The sequence below is a fragment of the Malus domestica genome, chromosome 08, assembly GCF_042453785.1.
Source record: "Malus domestica chromosome 08, GDT2T_hap1".
Taxonomy (NCBI): Eukaryota; Viridiplantae; Streptophyta; class Magnoliopsida; order Rosales; family Rosaceae; genus Malus; species Malus domestica.
In genome coordinates, this window is record NC_091668.1 from 374,469 (window position 1) to 397,508 (window position 23,040).

Here is a 23,040-nt window from a genome sequence, read left to right on the forward strand (position 1 = left end):
TTCCAAAGTTTTCCTAGGTCTTCCTCTACCCCTTCGGCCCTGAACCTCTGTCCCGTAGTCACATTTTCGAACCGGAGCGTCAGTAGGTCTTCTTTGCACATGTCCAAACCACCGGAACCGATTTTCTCTCATATTTCCTTCAATTTTGGCTACTCCTACTTTACCTCGGATATCCTCATTTCCAATCTTATCCTTTCTCGTGTGCCCATACATCCCACGAAGCATCCTCATCTCCGCTACACCCATTTTGTGTACGTGTTGATGCTTCACCGCCCAACATTCTGTGTCATACAACATCGCTGGCCTTATTGCCGTCCTATAAAATAAAATTTTCCCTTGAGCTTCAGTGGCCTACGACGGTCACACAACACGCCGAATGCACTCTTACACTTCATCCATCCAGCTTGTATTCCATGGTTGAGATCTCCATCTAATTCTCCGTTCTCTTGCAAGATAGATCCTAGGTAGCGAAAACGGTCACTTATTGTGATCTTCGCTAGATTGCTCCGGTCATTAGTGAGGATAAGTATATAAATGGATAGAGATATGAAAGCAAACACAAGATGTACGTGGTTCACCCAGATTGGCTACGTCCACGGAATATAGGAGTTCTCATTAATTGTGAAGGGTTTACACAAGTACATAGGTTCAAGCTCTCCTTTAGTGAGTACAAGTGAATGATTTAGTACAAATGACATTAGGAAATATTGTGGGAGAATGATCTCGTAACCACGAAACTTCTAAGTACCGGAGTGTGGTATCGTCTTGACTTTCCTTATCTGTCTCATAGGTAGATGTGGCATCTTCTCTGGAAGTACTCTTCCTCCATCCAGGGGCGGTATCTGTAACTGGTGGAGATGCACAAGGTAATGTATCAATGTCACTTGAAGTTTACTTGTAGTTTCAGGCTTGGTCAAGCGCGATACAAACCATGTAGTAGGAGTCCCCCAAGTCGCCGAGCTAGAGGATCTGCTGAAAGAGGTGACAGACAAGGTAAGTAATCAGAGCTCCGGCTGATTGTTCACATTCTCCCTATCTTGCAGGCAGCATGAAGGATAAAGAGAAGAAAAATGAGAAGAGATGATATGGGATACTTTTGCTTTTGAAGAAGTAATTTTCCACAGGCTTATTCTTGAACTGGGCTGGAGGGTTTTCTGGTTTCCTCCAGAGTATAAGGCCGACTGAAGAATTTGAGGGTCAAAACAAGTCCATCAAATCTATAGTACGTTCGACCCTGCTGATATGGGATACTTTTGCTTTTGACAGAGTAGTGGATGTATCGGCACGTGTGCTGTTACGCTTGTCTCCACATGCTTCCTTGTATCCTTCTCACTTGCTCTATCTGTTCCTCAGGCAGATGCGGTATCTTCCCTGGAAGCATAAGATGTTGAAGATGAGTACTCGAGAGCAATGCCAGGTAAGTAATCAGGTAAGGGGTTCCAGGCAGTCAGTTCCTGGCTGGAAGCTTGATTCCAAGTGCTGACTGATTGCTCTCTTTCTTCTTGTCTTGCAGGTAAGAACAAGGCCAAAGGAAAAGACGGGGAAAAAGCATGATATGGGATACTCTTGCTTTTAACCCTGATGATATGAGATATTCTTGCTCTAGTATAGCTTGTTTACAGAGGTATTATCGGGGGGAAAGAAAGCTGAATATTTCGAAAGGCTTCATTGGGAGTGCCCTCTCAGATAAGAGGAAGGGTTGAGCATTTTTGCAGGTCTGCCTGTCCGTTGGGGATGGAGGTCGACATATATAGGAGTCTCCCTAACATCAAGTAATAATGTTATTCCTTTACCCTGCTTGGTCATAGCACGGTAGTGGGAGCTGCCAGCTTCACAAGTTTTAACTCTGTCAGAGCACTTTGAAAAAATGGTCTGTGGTATCTGGAAAGCTGATGTTGCGTGTGAAGATTACAGACAAGCTTTATCCAAGGAGATCCAGCTCTTGAAGTTGGGAAAGTGGTGCCTCTTCGGTTTTCGAACAAGCAATCCTGTCGGGGATCCGGCTCTCGAGATTCGGAGAACGATGCCTCTTCGATTTTTGAGAAAGCAATCCTGCTGGGGGTCCTTTTTTAGATTCGGAGAGCGATGTCTTCGATTTTTGAGAAAGTAATCATGTTGGGAGTCTGGCTTTCGAGATTCGGAGGGCGGTGCCTCTTCGATTTTGGAGCAAGCAATCTTGTTGGGAGTGTTTTCTCGAATGTGAGTAAAGGTTGGGCATGTTTGCTAGTCTACCTTGCCACGAAGCACAGAGGTTGACACACAGGGACTTTCCAATTATCCAGCAGTGGTACTGTTCCTTTACCCTCTCTTCGATTTTTGAGAAAGTAATCATGTTAGGAGTCTGGCTCTCGAGATTCGGAGGGCGGTGCCTCTTCGATTTTGGAGCAAGCAATCTTGTTGGGAGTGTTTTCTCGAATGTGAGTAAAGGTTGGGCATGTTTGCTAGTCTACCTTGCCCCGAAGCACAGAGGTTGACACACAGGGACTTTCCAATTATCCAGCAGTGGTACTGTTCCTTTACCCTCTCTTCGATTTTTGAGAAAGTAATCGTGTTGGGAGTTTGGCTCTCGAGATTCGGAGGGCGGTGCCTCTTCGATTTTGGAGCAAGCAATCTTGTTGGGAGTGTTTTCTCGAATGTGAGTAAAGGTTGGGCATGTTTGCTAGTCTACCTTGCCACGAAGCACAGAGGTTGACACACCGGGACTTTCCAATTATCCAGGAGTGGTACTGTTCCTTTACCCTTGTGGGTAATAATATGGTAGCTAGACCTTCAAAATTTATGTGTCTAAACTTTATTAGTGTTGTTTCTTTGCTATTCTTTTACCCTTCTTGGTCAGAGCGATGTAGTGGGAGCTGCAAGCTTCACGTGTCTCAACTTTGTCAGAGAACTTTGGCAAAGTTATATGTGGTACCCATGAGCTAGTGTTGCGTGTGGGAAGTGGGTGATTGAACAGTACGATTCATGTGCTTTCTACTTCGCCAGAAATCTTCGACAGAATGCCCATAATTTCCGCAAAGCTGAGTGTGCGTGTGACAGGTGCTGACAAGGCTGGAAAAGTAGGTGCCTCTTCGATTTCTGAGATCAGCCCTCGTGGTCTTTGAGCAGCCCAGCTTTTGAGAAAGCAAGCCTCTTCGATTTTTGAGATCGGCCTTCGTGGTCTTTGAGCAGCCCAGCTTTTAAGAAAGTAAACGCCTCTTCGATTTCTGAGATCGACCCTCGTGGTCTCTGAGCAGCCCAGCTTTTGAGAAAGCAAACGCCTCTTCGATTTCTGAGCATGCGCCTCTTCGATTTCTGAAGCTTCGTCGAGTGCAGATTTTTATAGGGGCTGACATTAAGTTCCAAAGCACACTTGAATATCCACCAGTAGAAGCTCCATTCTTGCACTTCTAAGATCTTGATTTATCCGACCTCTTCTCTCTTCAACACCTTTGAAAATGTCTGGCCCCTCCGACCGTCGTTTTGACTTGAACCTTGTTGAAGAGGCAGCCCCGCCTTCTCCAGACAACATATGGCGCCCATCCTTCGTCTCCCCTACTCGTCCTCTTACCGTTGGGGATTCCGTGATGAAGAATGATATGACCGTTGCGGTAGTGGCCAGGAACCTTCTCACTCCCAAAGATAACAGACTACTTTTCAAACGGTCTGATGAGTTGGCTGTTAAGGATTCTCTAGCTCTTAGTGTTCAGTGTGCAGGTTCTGTGTCTAATATGGCCCAACGCCTATTTGCTCGAACCCGCCAAGTTGAATCATTGGCGACTGAAGTGATGAGTCTCAAACAGGAGATTAGAGGGCTCAAGCATGAGAATAAACAGTTGCACCGGCTCGCACATGACTATGCTACAAACATGAAGAGGAAGCTTGACCAGATGAAGGAATCTGATGGTCAGGTTTTACTTGATCATCAGAGATTTGTGGGTTTGTTCCAAAGGCATTTATTGCCTTCGTCTTCTGGGGCTGTACCGCGTAATGAAGCTCCAAATGATCAACCTCTGATGCCTCATCCTTCTAGGGTTCTGTCCAGTACTGAGGCTCCAAATGATCCCCATCCGGTGCCTTCTCTTTCTAGGGCTCTACCGACTGCTGAGACTTCTCCTAAGCAACCTTTGTGAAGGCTCCCTCTTGTTTGTTTATTTTGACTCAAGTATATGTACATATTTGTAACTTATCGGGGATATCAATAAATAAGCTTTCCTTCATTTCAACGTATTGTGTTAAATACACCAAAGCCTTCTTCGCTAAGTTCTTTGAATTTTCTTTTGTTGAAGCTTGTATGTTGAAGCTTTGTGAGTAGAGCATGTAGGTTGAGGTAGTGTTCCCTTAATTTCCCGAGTGAGGAAAACTTCTCGGTTGGAGACTTGGAAAATCCAAGTCACTGAGTGGGATCGGCTATATGAATCTTAGAACGCCATTGTGTTCTGTCCTGTGTCATGTCCTCCGTTAGATCCAAGTACTCTAAGTCTTTTCTTAGGGTATCTTCCAAAGTTTTCCTAGGTCTTCCTCTACCCCTTCGGCCCTGAACCTCTGTCTCATAGTCGCATCTTCTAATCGGAGCGTTAGTAGGCCTTCTTTGCACATGTCCAAACCACCGTAACCGATTTTCTCTCATCTTTCCTTCAATTTCGGCTACTCCTACTTTACCCCGGATATCCTCATTCCTAATCTTATCCTTTCTCGTGTGCCCACACATCCAACGAAGCATCATCATCTCCGATACACCCATTTTGTGTACGTGTTGATGCTTCACCGCCCAACATTATGTGCCATACAGCATCGCCGACCTTATTGCCGTCTTATAAAATTTTCCCTTGAGCTTCAGTGGCATACGGCGGTCACACAACACGCCGGATGCACTCTTCCACTTCATCCATCCAGCTTGTATTCTATGGTTGAGATCTCCATCTAATTCTCCGTTCTTTTGCAAGATAGATCCTAGGTAACGAAAACGGTCGCTCTTTGGTATTTCTTGATCTCCGATCCTCACCCCTAACTCGTTTTGGCCTCAATTTGCACTGAACTTGCACTCCATATATTCTGTCTTTGATCGGCTTAGGCGAAGACCTTTAGATTCCAACACTTCTTTCCAAAGGTTAAGCTTTGCATTTACCCATTCCTGAGTTTCATCTATCAACACTATATCGTCTGCGAAAAGCATACACCAAGGAATATCATCTTGAATATGTCCTGTTAACTCATCCATTACCAACGCAAAAAGGTAAGGACTTAAGGATGAGCCTTGATGTAATCCTACAATTATGGGAAAGCTTTCGGTTTGTCCTTTATGAGTTCTTACGGCAGTCTTTGCTCCTTCATACATATCCTGTATAGCTTGGATATATGCTACTCGTACTCCTTTCTTCTCTAAAATCCTCCAAAGAATGTCTCTTGGGACCCTATCATACGCTTTTTCCAAATCTATAAAGACCATGTGTAAATCCTTTTTCCCATCTCTATATCTTTCCATCAATCTTCGTAAGAGATAGATTGCCTCCATGGTTGAGCGCCCTGGCATGAACCCGAATTGGTTGTCCGAAACCCGTGTCTCTTGCCTCAATCTATGCTCAATGACTCTCTCCCAGAGCTTCATTGTATGACTCATTAGCTTAATACCCCTATAGTTCATGCAATTTTGTACATCGCCCTTATTCTTGTAGATAGGCACCAAAGTGCTCGTTCGCCACTCATTTGGCATCTTCTTCGTTTTCAAAATCCTATTGAAAAGGTCAGTGAGCCATGTTATACCTGTCTCTCCCAAAACTTTCCACACTTCGATTGGTATATCGTCTGGGCCTACTGCTTTTATATGCTTCATCTTCTTCAAAGCTACAACCACTTCTTCCTTCCGGATTCTACGATAAAAAGAGTAGTTTCTACACTCTTCTGAGTTACTCAACTCCCCTAAAGAAGCACTCATTTCATGTCCTTCATTCAAAAGATTATGAAAATAACCTTTCCATCTGTCTTTAACCGCGTTCTCTGTAGCAAGAACATTTCCATCCTCATCCTTGATGCACCTCACTTGGTTTAGGTCACTTGTCTTCTTTTCCCTTGCTCTAGCTAGTTTATAGATATCCAACTCTCCTTCTTTGGTATCTAGTCGCTTATACATATCGTCATAAGCCGTTAACTTAGCTTCTCTCACAGCTTTCTTCGCCTCTTGCTCCGCTTTTCTATACCTTTCACCATTTTCATCGGTTCTATCCTTGTATAAGGTTTTACAACATTCCTTCTTAGCCTTCACCTTTGTTTGTACCTCCTCATTCCACCACCAAGATTCCTTTTGGTGTGGGGCAAAGCCCTTAGACTCTCCTAATACCTCTTTTGCTACTTTTCGGATACAACTAGCCATGGAATCCCACATTTGGTTAGCTTCCCCCTCTCTATCCCACACACATTGGGTGATTACTTTCTCTTTGAAAATGGCTTGTTTTTCTTCTTTTAGATTCCACCATCTAGTCCTTGGGCACTTCCAAGTCTTGTTCTTTTTTCTCACTCTTTTGATATGTACATCCATCACCAACAAGCGATGTTGATTAGCCACGCTCTCTCCTGGTATAACTTTGCAATCCTTACAAGTTATACGATCCCCTTTCCTCATTAGGAGAAAATCTATTTGTGTTTTTGACGACCCACTCTTGTAGGTGATCACATGTTCTTCTCTCTTCTTAAAGAAGGTGTTGGCTAAGAAGAGATCATATGCCATTGCAAAATCTAAGATAGCTTCCCCATCCTCGTTTCTCTCCCCAAAACCATGGCCACCATGAAAACCTCCATAGTTGCCTGTCTCCCTGCCCACGTGTCCATTTAAATCTCCTCCTATAAATAACTTCTCCGTCTGAGCAATTCCTTGCACCAAGTCTCCAAGGTCTTCCCAAAATTTCTCCTTCGAACTCGTATCCAACCCTACTTGAGGTGCGTACGCACTAATCACATTGATAAGTTCTTGTCCTATTACAATCTTGATTGCCATGATTCTATCTCCTACCCTCTTAACATCTACAACATCTTGTGTCAAGGTCTTGTCCACGATGATGCCAACACCGTTTCTCGTTCTATTTGTGCCCGAATACCATAGTTTAAACCCTGAGTTTTCTAGATCCTTTGCCTTACGCCTAACCCACTTAGTTTCTTGTAGGCACATAATATTTATCCTTCTCCTCACCATAACTTCTACTACTTCCATAGATTTTCCCGTCAAGGTTCCTATATTCCACGTTCATAAACGCATTTTGCTCTCTTGAACTCTACCCTTCTGTCCTAGCTTCTTCACCCTTCCCCGTCTAATAGGATCAAAGTACTTCTTTTGTGTGTCCCGTGTAAAGTTGATAGGAGCATATGCTCCCAAACAACTTTGAGTGGAGTCGTTCGAAAAGAAGTTTCTATAGCCCCCTTGCTCATTTAACACTGCATCCGGGTGCCGATGGAGATACAGCGACCCTTGCTCACTTATCACTGTGCTCGGGCCACACAACGCGCCACTTACGGGTGACGCCCTAGCTTTAGCGCGATTTCGTTCTGGATTCATTTTCATAAGGATTCGACGTAATTATGGAGTGCCGGCTGTCGACTACCTGACGCCCTCCCTCTCCTCCTTTATCCGGACTTGGGACCGGCAATGTAAGATAAACTTACAAGACTATGAAAACAACAGCCAAAATTAAAGAGGGTAAGAATATAAAGATGAGAAGTCGCTTTAGGCTTCCTTTAAGCATCTAGTGGTAGCCAATGATAGGCAAACGAGGAGGGCTTCAAAGAAACTTCACAAGGGAATGAATGACCAGATATATATAGCCAAACCGGCCCTGTTATATGCACGCATGCATGCCTCTATATGTCATTTGCTGCTGAAAAGAAGTGTCGCCTTTGAAGAATGAATAAAAGTTATGTCATATTATGTGGTGTGGAGAGTGGAGTTCCCATTATGCATAATGCATATGGACCCAATTCATTACAATTTATAGTAAATTAACGAACAGGATTGATAACTCCCATATGCATTCCCAACAAACAGAAAAGTAGAAGAAATTCATCCAATAAAAGCAATTTTTGACTAATGATGAATCCAATCTCAAGGTTCGCTCAGTTAACTATTTCACTGCGTCCCTACGTGCTATTAGCTGCATCAAGGTTGCAATGCATATACATATACATACATACATATATATACATATACATACATACATACATATATATATATATATATATATATATATATATAACACTGATTCATCTTTTCTGCAAGGCTTGCTTCTTTGTGAGTGAGCAGTGTTAGCACTACAGAATTTAAGATTAATGAAGTTTACAGAGAGTGATGGACGATGTCCATGCCAATTGCCAATAGACAATTGCCATGGATCATGGAATCCAGATCCTCTTTGTAAGGATCCCGAGGACTTGTGAATCGTATACGTTCATCGTACATCGTACGATCAGAAATCATTTTAAATATTTTTATTTAAAATTAAACACAAACAATACTTGATAAAAACTGACCGTACGATGTACGATGAATAGACACGATTCACGAATATCCTTTCCGGAATATCCTCATGATCCTCTCGGATCCTTTTGGTCAGCATAGTGGCACTCGGCAATTGGCAAAGTGGCTGTGGTATGATAGCAAACGGACAAGGCTCTAGCAAAAAGAAAAAGTGTTGGTAAACCACGACCACTGCATTCTCCTGTCCGAAGTCTTTTTACAACAAAAGTACAGTTAACATGCAAAGCAGCCAAGCCAACTCAGTCAAAAGATTCCAGTTTGAACTTTGAATTAAACATATTTCCCACCTTTGCCTTAATTGGTCCTCAATCCTCATAAGTCATAAGTTCATAACTCACAACACTCACAGGTACAAAAGCTTAATTTCACTCGTGTAAATTATGGATTCATTTCCCTCCTACCTTCCCATTAATTTCACTCAAAGTCTTTCTTCTCTTCTAAACTTCAAATAAACTTTTTAATGAGATGAACTCTATATTTGATAATAAAATGTTGATGCACAAAATTAGGTCGATTTTGGACCAACTGAATCTGACCGTAAATTACACATACACACAAAAACACAAAGATATATCGTGGTTCATCTCAAGTGGTGCTACGTTGACATTTGTGTATGTTCGGATTTCATTATGTAAGATGTGGGTTATATTATACATAGAGGCTTGTTGCTAGAGGGGCTAGGGTTTGTCATCTCCAAAGTGAGAGTGAAGAATCCCTTTTATAGATTAAGGGTCCTTCCCTCCTAGGTAAATCATGGGCTAAGTAAGGAGGCACAAGTAATGATGCTCAATATATGTACAACATAAAAAGATAAATAATTTCAAATATATAAGAAATTTATACAATACTATAAGATCACATTAAAAAGGGAAATAAATCATATACTCATCATCGTCTCAGTTCATGCATGAATCATGATCCACTTGATCCCATGGCCCCACCCAACCTTTTTTCTCCAAAAACAAATGATCAGAAACCACCTCCCAAGTCCCTAGCCGCATCAAACTTACTTTTGTCGGCGTCTCAGTTCTCTAGCTATATATATTCAGCAAAATATATATTTGGTAAATACAGTAAAGAGGAACCCTCCGAATCAGAACATGCAGGATCAGATGGATGAGGTGGAGGAAGTGAAGTCGAGCCCAATGAGTAATCCAAACATGACCCCTAAAAGTCCGTTCGTTTCTCGTTTTATGGCGACTCCTTTGGCGAGTCCGATGAAGAAGGCGATGACAAGCATGCGAGGCTACCTAGAAGAAGTTGGACACTTGACAAAGCTTGATCCTCAGGACGCATGGCTGCCCATCACCGAGTCCAGAAACGGAAATGCCCTCTACTCCGCCTTTCACACGCTCAGTTCCGGAATCGGCATTCCAGCCCTCCTTCTTCCTTTATCTTTCGCTACTCTTGGCTGGTAAGTTTAATTAATTAATTAATTAATTGGCTCTCTCTAAATTCTGATATTTATTTACGTATTATTAATGTGCATAGACCAAAATGATCCTTAATATGTAATTAATTTGTTGGTTCTTCATTTGCTTAACTAATTTAACTGCATGTGTATATGTGCATGCATTGCAGGGCATGGGGAATTATATGTCTCTCGGTGGCTTTCATGTGGCAGCTCTATACTCTCTGGTTACTGATACAACTGCACGAATCCGAATCGGGAGTGCGCTACAGCAGATACCTTCGACTTTCCATGGCAGCTTTTGGTAATTAACAATGCATAATATATATACATATACACACATACATATATTGATATGTTAACTGATCGAACACTCGCTACTACGAAATAGGGGTTCTTTCAACGTCCTAAAAAAGATACCAATCAAATAGTGGTTCAATAATTGTTCAAAAACTGTAATTAAGCTAGAGTGTGTAAACTAATTATCTCTTAATATTAATCGCAAAACGTTTCCTTGTTATCTTTGTTTTTTTATGTATTCGTTGCAGGTGAGAAGCTAGGGAAAATTCTGGCATTGTTTCCAATCATGTACCTCTCAGGTGGTACGTGTGTAACCCTGATCATGATCGGAGGTGGGACCATGAAAATATTTTTCCAAATCGTGTGCGGTGAGACATGCCGCCATGTAAGTCCACCGTCAACGATAGAGTGGTACTTGGTGTTCACCGGCACTGCCATTCTTCTCGCTCAGCTTCCTAACCTCAACTCAATAGCTGGGATTTCCCTCATTGGAGCTATCACCGCCGTAAGCTACTGCACACTCATTTGGGTGGTTTCTGTCACCAAAGATAGACCCAATGGTGTTTCTTATAAGCCGCTGGAAACAAAATCTGATGCAGCCACCGTTTTTGGCGTCCTAAATGCGCTTGGGATCACTATCTTTGCTTTTAGAGGCCACAACCTTGTGCTTGAAATACAGGTATATAATTAGGAGCTTGTTTGAAAATGCTTTTAAACTGACTGAAAACATTTTTGATGAAAATATTTTGAAACCAATCCTTAGTTAAAAAGTTAGTAAATTCTAGAAAAACACTTAAACTAAGAAAAACACATAGAAACACTTCACATACTTTTCAAATAAAAAAACATTTTCTAATAGTGTTTTTAGTCAGTTGAAAAGTAGTTTCAAATGAGTCAATAATTAAAAAGGTAATGTATATACATATGAAGTTTCTCTACGTGCACACATGGTCGAAACTGTGAATATAATTGATATAGTTGTCGACATGTCGAAGATATTTTATTCAATTGAAACATAATCACATTCATCATATGGTTATATTTGCAGGGAACCATGCCCTCGAACAGTCAGAGGCCGTCGCGTTTGCCGATGTGGAAGGGAGTGAAGTTCGCATATCTCATCATCGCACTGTGTCTGTTTCCCCTGGCAATTGGCGGCTACTGGGCTTACGGAAATTTCGTAAGAACACGACACTTTGTTCATTGTCTTGCTATTCAAAACATCTTTTGACTAAATTGAAATTAGCGCATGTTTTTCTGCCCGGATTTATTTGGATTATTGGAGGTCGTACTTACGTAGAGAAATGTATTGCGATTGTATCTATGGCAGATACCTTCAAGTGGAGGGATGTTAGATGCTTTGAACAAATACCACGGACACGACACATCAAAATTTGTCCTAGGATTGACGAGCATGCTCGTTGTGGTTAACTGTCTAAGCTCCTTTCAGATATATGCAATGCCGGTTTTCGACAATCTGGAATTCAGATTCACTAGCAGCGTGAACAAACCTTGTCCGCGGTGGCTACGCTCCGGAATTAGGATTTTCTTCGGCTGCGTTGCATTTTTTATATCTGTTGCACTGCCATTCTTGCCCAGCTTAGCAGGACTCATCGGAGGAGTTGCGGTTCCAATCACCTTGGCGTATCCGTGTTTCATGTGGATATTGATCAAGAAACCTTGTAAATGTAGCACAATTTTTAACTGGGCACTCGGAGCCTTGGGGATAGTCCTAAGCATATTAATCATCACCGGAGCAATTTGGAACATAGTCACGATCGGAATAGAAGTCCACTTCTTCAAGCCTCTGAATAAGTAACCGAGGCAACACCACCACCAAGGAGCCTCCCGCTCTCGACCTTAACTATCAACCGATGCCTCTTTCACTTTGTCCTGGTCCTATAACCACAGCCTTAAAGGAACATACACAACGGCGATCTTAAAGAAGGAAGCAACAATTTTAACAAGTGTTCTGATATCTAAAATAATTGTACTTCATGCTGCATATCCAAACACTAAAATAACACTTTGGGTAATGCATCTGAAATGTCAATGTCATAAATTGGTTTCTTATGTCATTGTATTGTTGACAAGTAAAGCAAACATCATCAATATATCATTCGTAAAAACAAAATATTCTCGGTAGTAACAGAAGAAAACGTATGGTCAACTAACCTTTCCTCCCCTCACTAACCAAATCTTCGTATCTTGATCGATCAACTTGCCACTCTGATGAGCATCTTCCACAGTAATCACATCAGTTTTTTACCTAATCTTCGAAGGCAATGATTACACATCCCAATACACCAAAAAAGAGGATACAGGCCAAATGCAACGGCCAAGACTTTTCAAGATTTACATGATAAGGTTGGGTAGTGCGTGCCCCTCATCTAGTATTACATCGATAATGGAAGAAGCATCCTCCGTTTCTTTTTCCTAGCCAATCTCACTTGCTTTGTAACTTTTATGCACAAAAGCAAGAGCATTGCAATACATGCTAAGACAAAAGCAAGTCGCATATGCCTAAAATATAAAGAAACTGCCGAAAAAACCAAGAAAGCTAGGATTACCAGTTCCCATATTACAAAGAGCACTACATCCACCCTGCATCCATAAGTTGGGAAAAAGGAAATTAGCATCAATAGTAACGTCTCAGACATATCGGTATGAGAAATATGCACAACCAGAATACTCCTACATTTATAAAAAAGGGTAAGTTCTAACCAAGTTCATTATGTGCAGAAGACTAGAGAACATCAAGAGAATCAAAGACAACATAAAAGCAGCATGCGCCTAAATGCAATCACTATCCAAGATAACCCTAACGACACATCGTCACCTTCACAAACTGAATCTTCTGATGATCAGCAAAATCAACGATTGTTAGAAGTTAGTTGATTAAATGTTATAGTTTAGTTTCAGTCAATACAATTAGCTAGTTAGATATTGTTAACTGAGCGGGACAAGTGTTCGCTTGTACGTCCATACCCATTTAAACCTCTCTGTAATCATTATTCAATCATATCGAGAAAATCATTTCATTTTTCATTCTCTCTTGCTTCTCCTTTAAACCTGCTATTTATGGGAAGTTTATTCACTAGAATGCATTTCCATGTTCGGACAGAGAATGCATAACAACAATCTGTGTAAAAGTTCCTCGCTGATGCAGAGGCCAAGTTCGTACGGTGATAAATTGAGATTCTTTCTAGTTTCTTGAGAAATAAATGGAGTTTAAACATGCGTCTGGATGTTCATAGTCTTTGAGTCTCTCTGGCGGAAGGCCGGAAGGCCCGGAACCGGATCTCTTCTTATTATCCTACATCACTCCCTGAGATGAATCGACAATCTGAGCTCCTAAGCATCTATAGGAATCCAGCCACTCCCAAATTTAAAGAAAAAATCACCATAACAACGCATATCTTTTCATCACCATTTTGTTTTCCCTTTTATTTAGAATTCTGACATTGTACCCCTTCCTCCATTGAAGTATTGATTAAATCGAGCTCAAACGACAGGAATTAGGCCTCGAATCGAAGCTAAAGCCTAAAGTTGTGATTGAAAACCTCAATTTAAATAATTAGCAATTATCAAATCTAAAGCAGAGCAAAATTTAATGCTTCTCCCAAATTGTTCAGCATATAGATCGCATAATCAAAAAGCAAAGATTATAGAAATAAAAGATTAATGGAGAAATTAAACAGAAATCGTGGAAAAGTGGAAGGGAGTGGGTTGAAACCTTGACAAAGTATGATTGGAGGAGGTGGAGGAGAAGAAGGAGACGGAGGCCCAGTCATGCTTCGATCGAATCTGATACTCTCTCAACTGCTCCGCCAGATTCGATCGCGTTATCATCTCTTTGCCTTTGCCTTTGCCTTGTATGAATCTCTCTTATTATATTTACAGGAGCTCTCCTACGAGGTCCTCTGCAACTGCAACAATGGATTCGAACGACGAAACGACGAGTATTTGCTGGTTTTCGTTACGTCTTCCCGATCCACCCTGCAACTTGAGCCCTCTCTCCTTCTTCCTCTACCCTTATTTTCTTGCCCTTCTCTAAATTCAATTAATTTAAAGATTTTTTTCCAAAAAATATATATATATTTATTTAAAGATTTTCATAAAAATAAAAATAAAAGTAAAATACAATAAAAAAGGCTAACTTTAAGAGATTTTTTTTTTTTGGGTAAAATTTAAGAGAAATTTTTCAATGTGCTATGAATATGGGAAATTTTATTTGATCCCATATAATTTCTTTTTACACCCAACTTACTCTTTGTATCCATATTATTTTTAATTAAACTATCAATATCTCTTCAAACCCAAATTTACTACCTAAATTATCCTCACAAACTCAATTCAATATGTAAATTTATCTTTACATCCATTTATAAAAAAAAAACCCAAACTTAATATTGTTTTACAATTTCTGACCTTGAAATATGAAATAAATGGTTTATTGGAAGTATACTGCAAATATGAAATGAATGGTTTATTGGAAATATACTGCAATAAACTATGTTTTTGAGGATTAAAAGTATACTGCAATAAAATTTACTTGAAGTATACGGAAATCAATGAAATTGTGTTTTTAAGGATTGGAAGTATACTACCAATTGAGTAGCAAAGATGATCTCTAAACCATAACTCCCGATCATAATTTGTAAATGATATTTCTTGAGTAGAGTATGATGACGAAAGTAGAACATGTAAGAAGCAAACATAGTTCAGTAAAACAGTTCAACAAAATGTTGGAAAAGTTAAATCAGCCAACTGGTCGTGACTACTACCTATAAGCCTCAAGCTATATCTCAAAATGACACGAGCTTAATAAATGTATCGGTGTCTAAGAAGTAAATATGTGATCCATTTACAAGAACACTAGAGACATCTCAAAAAATTCGAAAACGAACATCACTAGGAGAATTGTTTACGATAATATGGACTTTAGACTATAATTGTAAATCTCAATCTTCAAATGATTACAACCTTATGTAAGTTCTTGTAACTTCCTGCCTAAATCATACGTTATGCAGAAGACCAATCTATAAAGATCAAACATTAGCCGCCGTCGTTTTCTTGGAACCAATAAATTCTTACAGGGTGACAAACCATTCGTTTCATATTTCAAGTTCAGAATTTGTAGTATACTTCTAATCTTCAAAACCACGATTTCATTAAGTTTAGTACATTTTTTTTTTATCTCAAGTCTTAGGGTTTCATCTTAAGATTGTAAGAGTTTGATATTGGGATGGGTTTATTGATAAATTTAAGTAGTATTGTTAATTTCATCTTGTACTTAATGGTAATTATATAATAGAGTAAAAAGACAATTCATATTTAAAGTTTAAGTTTGGTGTAGAGATAGGTTGTATGGGTTCGAATAAAACTTCTCTATGAATATAAGTAATTAAAATTGTTTTTTTTAATATTTAATTAACTTGTATTATAACATTTGATATATTCAATCGTGTTACCAGCACACTGAAAAATCTTTTCAACCTTAAAATTGATCTTTGTGAGGGAAAAAGATCCTCTTCAGATCCACTTCCTAGTTGTTTATCGTATATCGTGCGACCAATTTTTGTCACGTACTATTTATGTTTAATTTTAAATCAAAAAGTCAAATGATTTCTGACCGCACAATGCATGATAAATGACTAAAATTTGAAGATCCTAGGATCCCTGCAATTTAGATCCGAATGGGATCCCTTTGTGAGTTACTCAAATGGCTAGGTTTTATAGTATAATTTGGTATGTCGGGTTTTTTTCTAAAAAAATTGGTTGAACCAGCCGTTTATTCTATTTTTTTCCAATATACTAATGGTAAACCATAATGCATTAACATTAATAGATTTGGTTGCGGTTTAGATATCAAAATGTTCGGTTCAACTGAACATTTGTTGGGCAAAAACATACATCAACCTTCACCTAAATGTACTACCACATCAAACACATTTGAAAGTTTAAAACCCTAAGCATATCCTATTTTTGTTAAGTGGATACTTTTCTTGTTTCATCAGTTTATACTTTTTTCTCGCAACTATGATATTCTTTCCTTTTCTTATACATACATGTCCTCTATTTTATCTCTCGCGGCTTTTCTTTTTCTCATACACAACATTTCACTCAGCATAAATCTCATCTTCAGTATTCTTCGATCTCATTCGGAAGTTTGAACCACCAGCCCATAAATCTTCATAGAAAGAGCACTTTGACTTGCGTCACTCGATCGCCCGGTGGTTGATTTACCATTGTGATTAACCAAACCGATTCCAACCATATAATTTGGTGGTCATGAAATTGTGTTGACCGTATATAAAAAATGAAGTAAATAAAGAAGACTAAGCTAAAGCCCTTCCATCATGGACCGTCAACCGCAGGGAGTCGTGGTTGGGTCTAAAGAGAGTATGACAATCAATAACACAGTTATTTGTAGAAGGATGGGCAGGGAAAGTAATAGCTTATGAATTTATAATCAAGTCTTTGAAGTTTTGTATCTTGACTCACTGTCGGAATAATAGCTTACCGTGCTCTACTGTTGTAGTTCATGTTACAACAGATTGGTTTATACTTTAGAGATCATACGTCTGTCATGCATTGTATGTCACATAATAACTTTCATTCTTCTACTCTTCTGGGTCACATTCGTAGTGCTATAGTATCCTTATATCCAATCTCACTCACCTAATCAATTCGAATAACGCTAATTTCATTCTAAGTACATGCAAACATAACTTGGCTGTTTTAATTTTACTTGAAGCATGTTGGAAAGCTTGAGAAGTGAAACTTGTTAAGGAAATATTTTAGTACCCTTTTACAAATATCAAATGAATAAATACTAATCAAAATTAGTAAACAAATTTAGGTAAAATTGATAAAATACAATTCACAATGCTTACTATTGTTGATTTATCATGAATTAATATACAAGTAATTGTATCTCCTGTTAAGTGTGTCACACATTCTTTTACTTACACATAATCCTAAAATAAGTGTCAAACATTAAAATCGCTACTATGATACCTGAACAATCAACTACCAAGCATCAAATCTACTAGAGAGGGAGGTAATTTCAAATCTTGTGATCATGACTTTCTGGGTAAGTATTGTAGTCAAATCCTTATTTGTGATGGCTTTTTGGCGGAAAAAACAAAAAGTTAAACTTAAAGTGGGCTTTTCAACCGGCCCAATTCTCTTGTGTTTGGTGCAAAGCTGGGCCTTCTTAAGTTCCAAAGCCCAGCTCTTTTTGGTGTGGAAGTTTTTTTGAATCCAAAAGCCCTAAAATTCTATACAAGTTAAAGACAGTCCACATTTGCAGTGGAGCCAAATGAATGACATTCCCACATGGAAAAAACGGACAACCCCCTAAACCACTCCGATAATCCCCCTAACGACGTCGTCTTCGACGACTCGTCGCCGGAAACCGACCTCACTCCCTCAAGCTCGACCCCTCACGAAAACCACTCGTCGGAAAACCCGTCGGCACCTCCCCAAACGACTCTCGAAGCCCCCGTTTCGGACTCTCAAGATGACTCATCCGAGCCCATTCTCGAAGGTGAAGACACCCTTCTCGATCAACAGCACCTCCAAAACCCTATCGAAGCGGGCCCAGCTGAACCCGGTCTGCCAGCCAAGAGACGCCGTCGCAGGAAGAAGTTCTTCACGGAGCTCAATGGCTCTCCGTCGTTGGCCAAGAACCGCCGCACCGACCTTAACAAAGACGTAGACGTCGAAGCCCTAATCGCAATCTCAGTGGGGTTTCCGGTCGACTCGCTCACTGAGGAGGAAATCGAGGCCAACGTGGTCCCCACCATCGGCGGCGTTGAGCAAGCCAACTATATCGTCGTGAGGAACCACATTCTGTCTCGGTGGAGGTCAAATGTGTCTTTCTGGTTAACCCGGGAGCTGGCGCTGGAGTCGATTCGCTCGGAGCACAAGGGCCTGGTCGACTCAGCTTACGACTTTCTGGTGGAGCACGGCTACATCAACTTCGGGCTTGCACCGGCGGTGAAAGAAGCAAAATTGAGGTCGTTTGACGGGGCCGAGAGGGGCAATGTGGTCATTGTGGGGGCTGGCTTGGCGGGTTTGGTGGCGGCGAGGCAATTAGTGTTTTTGGGCTTTAAAGTTGTTGTCTTGGAAGGTAGAAGCAGGCCTGGTGGTCGCGTGAAGACGAGGAAGATGGTAGGCGAGCGCGAGGGAGTGGAGGCTGCGGCGGATCTCGGGGGAAGTGTTCTCACCGGAATCAATGGAAACCCGCTCGGAGTTTTAGCTAGGCAACTGGGTTTGCCTCTTCATAAGGTGAGGGATATTTGCCCGCTTTATTTACCAGATGGGAAAGCTGTTAATTCTGAGATGGATTCTAGTATAGAGACTTCTTTTAATAAGTTGTTAGATAGAGTTTGTAAGCTTAGGCACGCAATGATTGAAGAAGTTAAGTCCGTAGATGTTCCATTAGGGACTGCGTTGGAAGCTTTTCGACGCGTTTATAGTGTTGCACGAGACACGCAGGAGAGAATGCTCTTGGACTGGCATCTTGCTAATTTGGAATATGCTAATGCTTCCTTGATGTCCAATTTGTCCATGGCCTATTGGGATCAGGATGATCCCTATGAGATGGGAGGTGACCATTGTTTTATCCCGGGAGGCAATGAGACTTTTGTGCGGTCCCTTGCAGAGGGCCTTCCAATCTTCTATGAAAGGACTGTGCAGAGTATTCGGTATGGTTCTGATGGGGTTTTGGTTTATGCAAACGGGCAGGAGTTTCGTGGGGACATGGTTCTTTGCACAGTCCCATTAGGCGTGCTTAAGAAGGGTTCCATTGAATTTGTCCCTGGCCTTCCACAAAGGAAGAAGGATGCAATTCAGAGTATAGGATTTGGATTACTGAATAAGGTTGCCATATTGTTCCCTTATAACTTCTGGGGTGGGGATATTGATACTTTTGGGCATTTGACTGAGGATCCGAGAATGAGAGGCGAGTTCTTTCTGTTTTATAGCTACTCTTCTGTATCAGGAGGGCCTCTTCTGGTTGCTCTTGTGGCTGGAGATGCTGCAATTAAGTTTGAGTTGATGTCTCCTGTTGAGTCTGTGAATAGGGTGTTGGACATATTAAGGGGTATTTTCAACCCGAAAGGGATTGCTGTTCCGGAACCTATTCAGGCAGTGTGCACTCGGTGGGGGAAGGACGACTTTGCATACGGTTCTTATTCTTATGTTGCAGTAGGGTCTTCAGGAGATGATTATGATATTCTGGCAGAGAGTATTGGAGATGGGAGAGTGTTCTTTGCTGGGGAGGCCACTAACAAGCAGTATCCGGCAACAATGCACGGAGCTTTTCTGAGCGGGATGAGAGAGGCTGCTAACATACTGAGAGTAGCCAAAAAGCGGTCAATTATCCCGTTGGAAAAACCAAGTAATGTTGGTGATGAAATGGACGATTTGAATAAGTTATTTGACACCCCTGACGTAAGATGTGGGAGCTTCTCCGTTTTGTTTGATCCTCGGTCAAATGAGTTTGATTCTGCCAACTCGCTGTTGAGGGTGAAATTTGGAGTGGGAAATATGGAGGTGGGATCACGTCTCTCTCTTTGTTTGTATGGCTTGATTTCGAGGAATCAGGCGATGAAGTTGAGTGAGGTAGAAGGTGATGGGAACAAGATGAGAATGATAAATGTGGAATTTGGGGTGAGGTTGGTTGGGAGGAAAGGTTTAAGTGGTGCTGGGGAATCTCTAATAAGCTACATTAAGACAGCAAAATCAAAACCCAACGTAGTCGGAGGAGTTCAACTATGAAGAATCCTGGGTTTGGGTTGTGCATAATGGATGGATTGCAGTTGATTGGGTCATTGATTTGAGCAGCTGGATGGAATCCGTTGTCAGCTGAACTGAACTCATTTGGTCTGGTAGTGTTTATTTCAGCCTTGTTTAGTTGTTGCTTAATTCTGTCATTGGAAGTGCAAAAGTGATTGGGAGTTATTTATTCTTCATCCTCTCTCACTCATAAATTTAGTTGAAGAAGTATGATTTTTCTTCCTTCAGTTTGCAGTATGCTTTTTGTGTGGCTGTTTGTGTTTACATATATTTTTGCTCTATTGTTTGTTTCCAAGTTCCATGGACTATATGGACTACATACTATAAAGGATGGATGACAGAAATGGTCGAATTTGATTGATCTTAGTAGTGGTTCGGTACTAAGATGCTTTTATAAAAAATGGGTATAAAAAAAAACCGAACTCAAAAAAGTGTTTGATAAACATTTAAAAACAGCTTATTTAACAGTTTTGGATGAAAAAAGCTGAAAATGTGAAGCAGTAAAAATGAGCTTATTCTTAGAGCATAACAGAAGTAGTTTTTTTTTCAAAACACAGCAATACCAAACTAGCCTGTACCATAACTTGGTGGCTAGGAATTCGATTGGATTGAATTAAAAATCACTATATTCTAAATCTGACCCACTCCTACCATATTGTAAAGGATTAAGGACCAATGATTAAGAGAGAGAAGTCTTCTTTGTGATCGATTCATCTGAAGTCCTTGGATTTGAGAAATTTTTTATTATGACGAGAATACAGGTTGTATATCACGTGTTTTTATGTAAGTTGTGGTAAATTTTATTTTTTAAGTTATTAACTTTTTAACAAACATATTTCTTCATATGTATAGTGACATGTGATGTATCATCTCGTGTGCCGATCATACTAAAAAATCTCTACTTGGACTTGGATAAAATGCCTTCAAATGTATAACGAAAATACATATGGCATACTATGGGCGGTGAAGCCGGTTGGTTCGCAGAGACTGAAATAGGCAAAAAAACCCCAAAATACAAGTTTGATTTATAGTTGGGGGCCAATGATTGCCATTCTTGTATACTTTATCATTATCTATGTTTTGATATTGCTCACTAATAGCATTTTCAATTTGGTAAACACCATAAATCAGATATTTTCAGTTTCTCTTATCTTTTCAAAAATAAAATTCTTTTCAAAGCCTTCATTTTTGAGCTCCTATAAACTTTTAATATGTGCATCATTGTTAGTTTTGTCGATTATATCGTTATATTGAACACTATTTCTATTCTATTATACGTTAATAAAATATCGTATTGATGTAGTATGTGAAAAAATGTCCGTATATCATTTGACAATTTTACTAAAAATATATTGAAAATTTTGACAACTTTTTCAATTTTGATATTTAAAATATTTACATATTTCTATTCTTTCAAAAAAAAATGTTAAAGTTACAATAAGAACGTAAATTTTTTTATTATTAAAAAATGTTTGAAATAACATGATTAAACGTGAAAAATTATGTAGTATATTAAAAATTTTAAAAATATACAATTTAACAAATTATTAAGACGTACAAATAGATCAAAATATTGACCAAAAAAAAAATACAAATAGATCAAACTACATATTCATCTTAAAGTTAAAAAAAAAATAGACAAAGAGTACAAGTCACGTGCATAGGACACGTGGCGATGTCAGGTGCAGACCGTCCAAAAGGTACTTAAGTTATATTATAAGAAAAACTAATAAAAAAAATTTGAAAATTTTGAGTTTTAATAATAAAGACAAAATAAAAGGTAAAGTGAATAGTATCATATTTGACTTTTTAGTGTAAAAACGTGTTTTTTCGTTAAAGTGAACAGTACCGAAAATTTTTCATTAAAACTCCCTATATTCTATTGGATGAGGATCCCATCTGGATTCAAATGGTAGGGATTCTCAAATTATAAACGTTTATCGTATATCGTCGGTTAAAAATAATTTAAATTTTATTATTTAAAATTAAACATAAATAATATTTAATAAAAATTAATTGCATAATATACTATAAACGTTTAAGAAGTAAGGATCCTTTTAATTCCCATAATTTGAATACGATGCGATCCTCATCCTATTCTATTGATTGAGTTTTGGGCGAACCAAAATGACACGGCGCCCTGATGCGATATTTCGAGAAGCGCGGCAAGTGGTAAAAACCTAGGACCACAAAATAATGCTTGCCCCTCTGTACTCTGTACCCCACCAACGTGATGAACTAAATATGTAGCAAGATGATAACCGTTCATCACGCTGATGAATACTAAAATGGCCCACCATGATTAGTTATGGGCACCTACCAGTCGCAAATCTCGAAAAACCCCTGCCTTTTTCCGACGACTGCCACATGGGCCACTCCATCAAACCGACCTTCTCGCATTCATCCAAACAAGGCCGACACTTTGGGGTCCCATAATGGCATCCTTCCACATTCTTCTTACACGTTGCAGGCCCTTATTGGTCCGTCCTCTCCTCCCTCGCATCATTTCTACTTTCTTCTTTTGCCTTTCGACTGTTTGATTTCCTTCCCATTATTTGCTTTGCCAGCAAGGACAGCACACTCGCCGCGCCTAACTGGCACATACACCATCCAGACACGTGTCGGCCATCCATGGCGAGTGGAAAGTTGTGCGGATGCCAATTCTCCTATCTCCTTTGTACCACGTCGGTCGGTTACAATTGGAAAGAAGGGAAATGGCACAGCATTTGGTGTATCTTATAAAAAAGAAATATGGAATATTGAAAGAAGTAGGATTAGGTTTTGCCACTACTCACATTTATTTTATTAATGAATGTATTAGTTTATATAAGGTTATGCTATCCACACATTTCTTTTTATTTTTCATATTTCTCTCAATTTTCGATCGTTGGATCGAATGAATTAATGAATATCAAATGACATCAATCAATAAGGAGTGTGAAAAGTAAAAAATGATGTGTATATATCACATTTGTTTTGTATAATATCTTTTAACTTAATCGCGTCATTTGCGTGTGGGTGG

At 39.8% G+C, this 23,040-nt stretch overlaps 3 protein-coding genes across 3 annotated transcripts; 2 read left to right on the plus strand and 1 right to left on the minus strand.

Annotated features, from left to right (window-relative positions):
• The first annotated feature begins 9,549 nt into the window (after positions 1-9,549).
• On the plus strand, positions 9,550-12,281 carry LOC103440208 (lysine histidine transporter-like 8). Its single transcript, XM_008378875.4, has 5 exons — positions 9,550-9,911; positions 10,079-10,212; positions 10,457-10,887; positions 11,257-11,388; positions 11,539-12,281. The coding sequence occupies exons 1-5, from the start codon at positions 9,598-9,600 to the stop codon at positions 12,025-12,027; spliced, it is 1,500 nt and encodes a 499-aa protein (XP_008377097.2). The 5' UTR covers positions 9,550-9,597; the 3' UTR covers positions 12,028-12,281.
• On the minus strand, positions 12,245-14,255 carry LOC103440207 (uncharacterized). Its single transcript, XM_008378873.3, has 2 exons — positions 13,945-14,255; positions 12,245-12,812 (listed from the first exon to the last, which is right to left on the minus strand). The coding sequence occupies exons 1-2, from the start codon at positions 14,058-14,060 to the stop codon at positions 12,605-12,607; spliced, it is 324 nt and encodes a 107-aa protein (XP_008377095.1). The 5' UTR covers positions 14,061-14,255; the 3' UTR covers positions 12,245-12,604.
• A 2,841-nt stretch (positions 14,256-17,096) lies between these two features.
• Positions 17,097-20,245, plus strand: LOC103440209 (lysine-specific histone demethylase 1 homolog 1-like). The gene has a single exon (XM_008378876.4). The coding sequence runs from the start codon at positions 17,553-17,555 to the stop codon at positions 19,998-20,000; it is 2,448 nt and encodes an 815-aa protein (XP_008377098.1). The 5' UTR covers positions 17,097-17,552; the 3' UTR covers positions 20,001-20,245.
• The last annotated feature ends 2,795 nt before the right edge of the window (positions 20,246-23,040 follow it).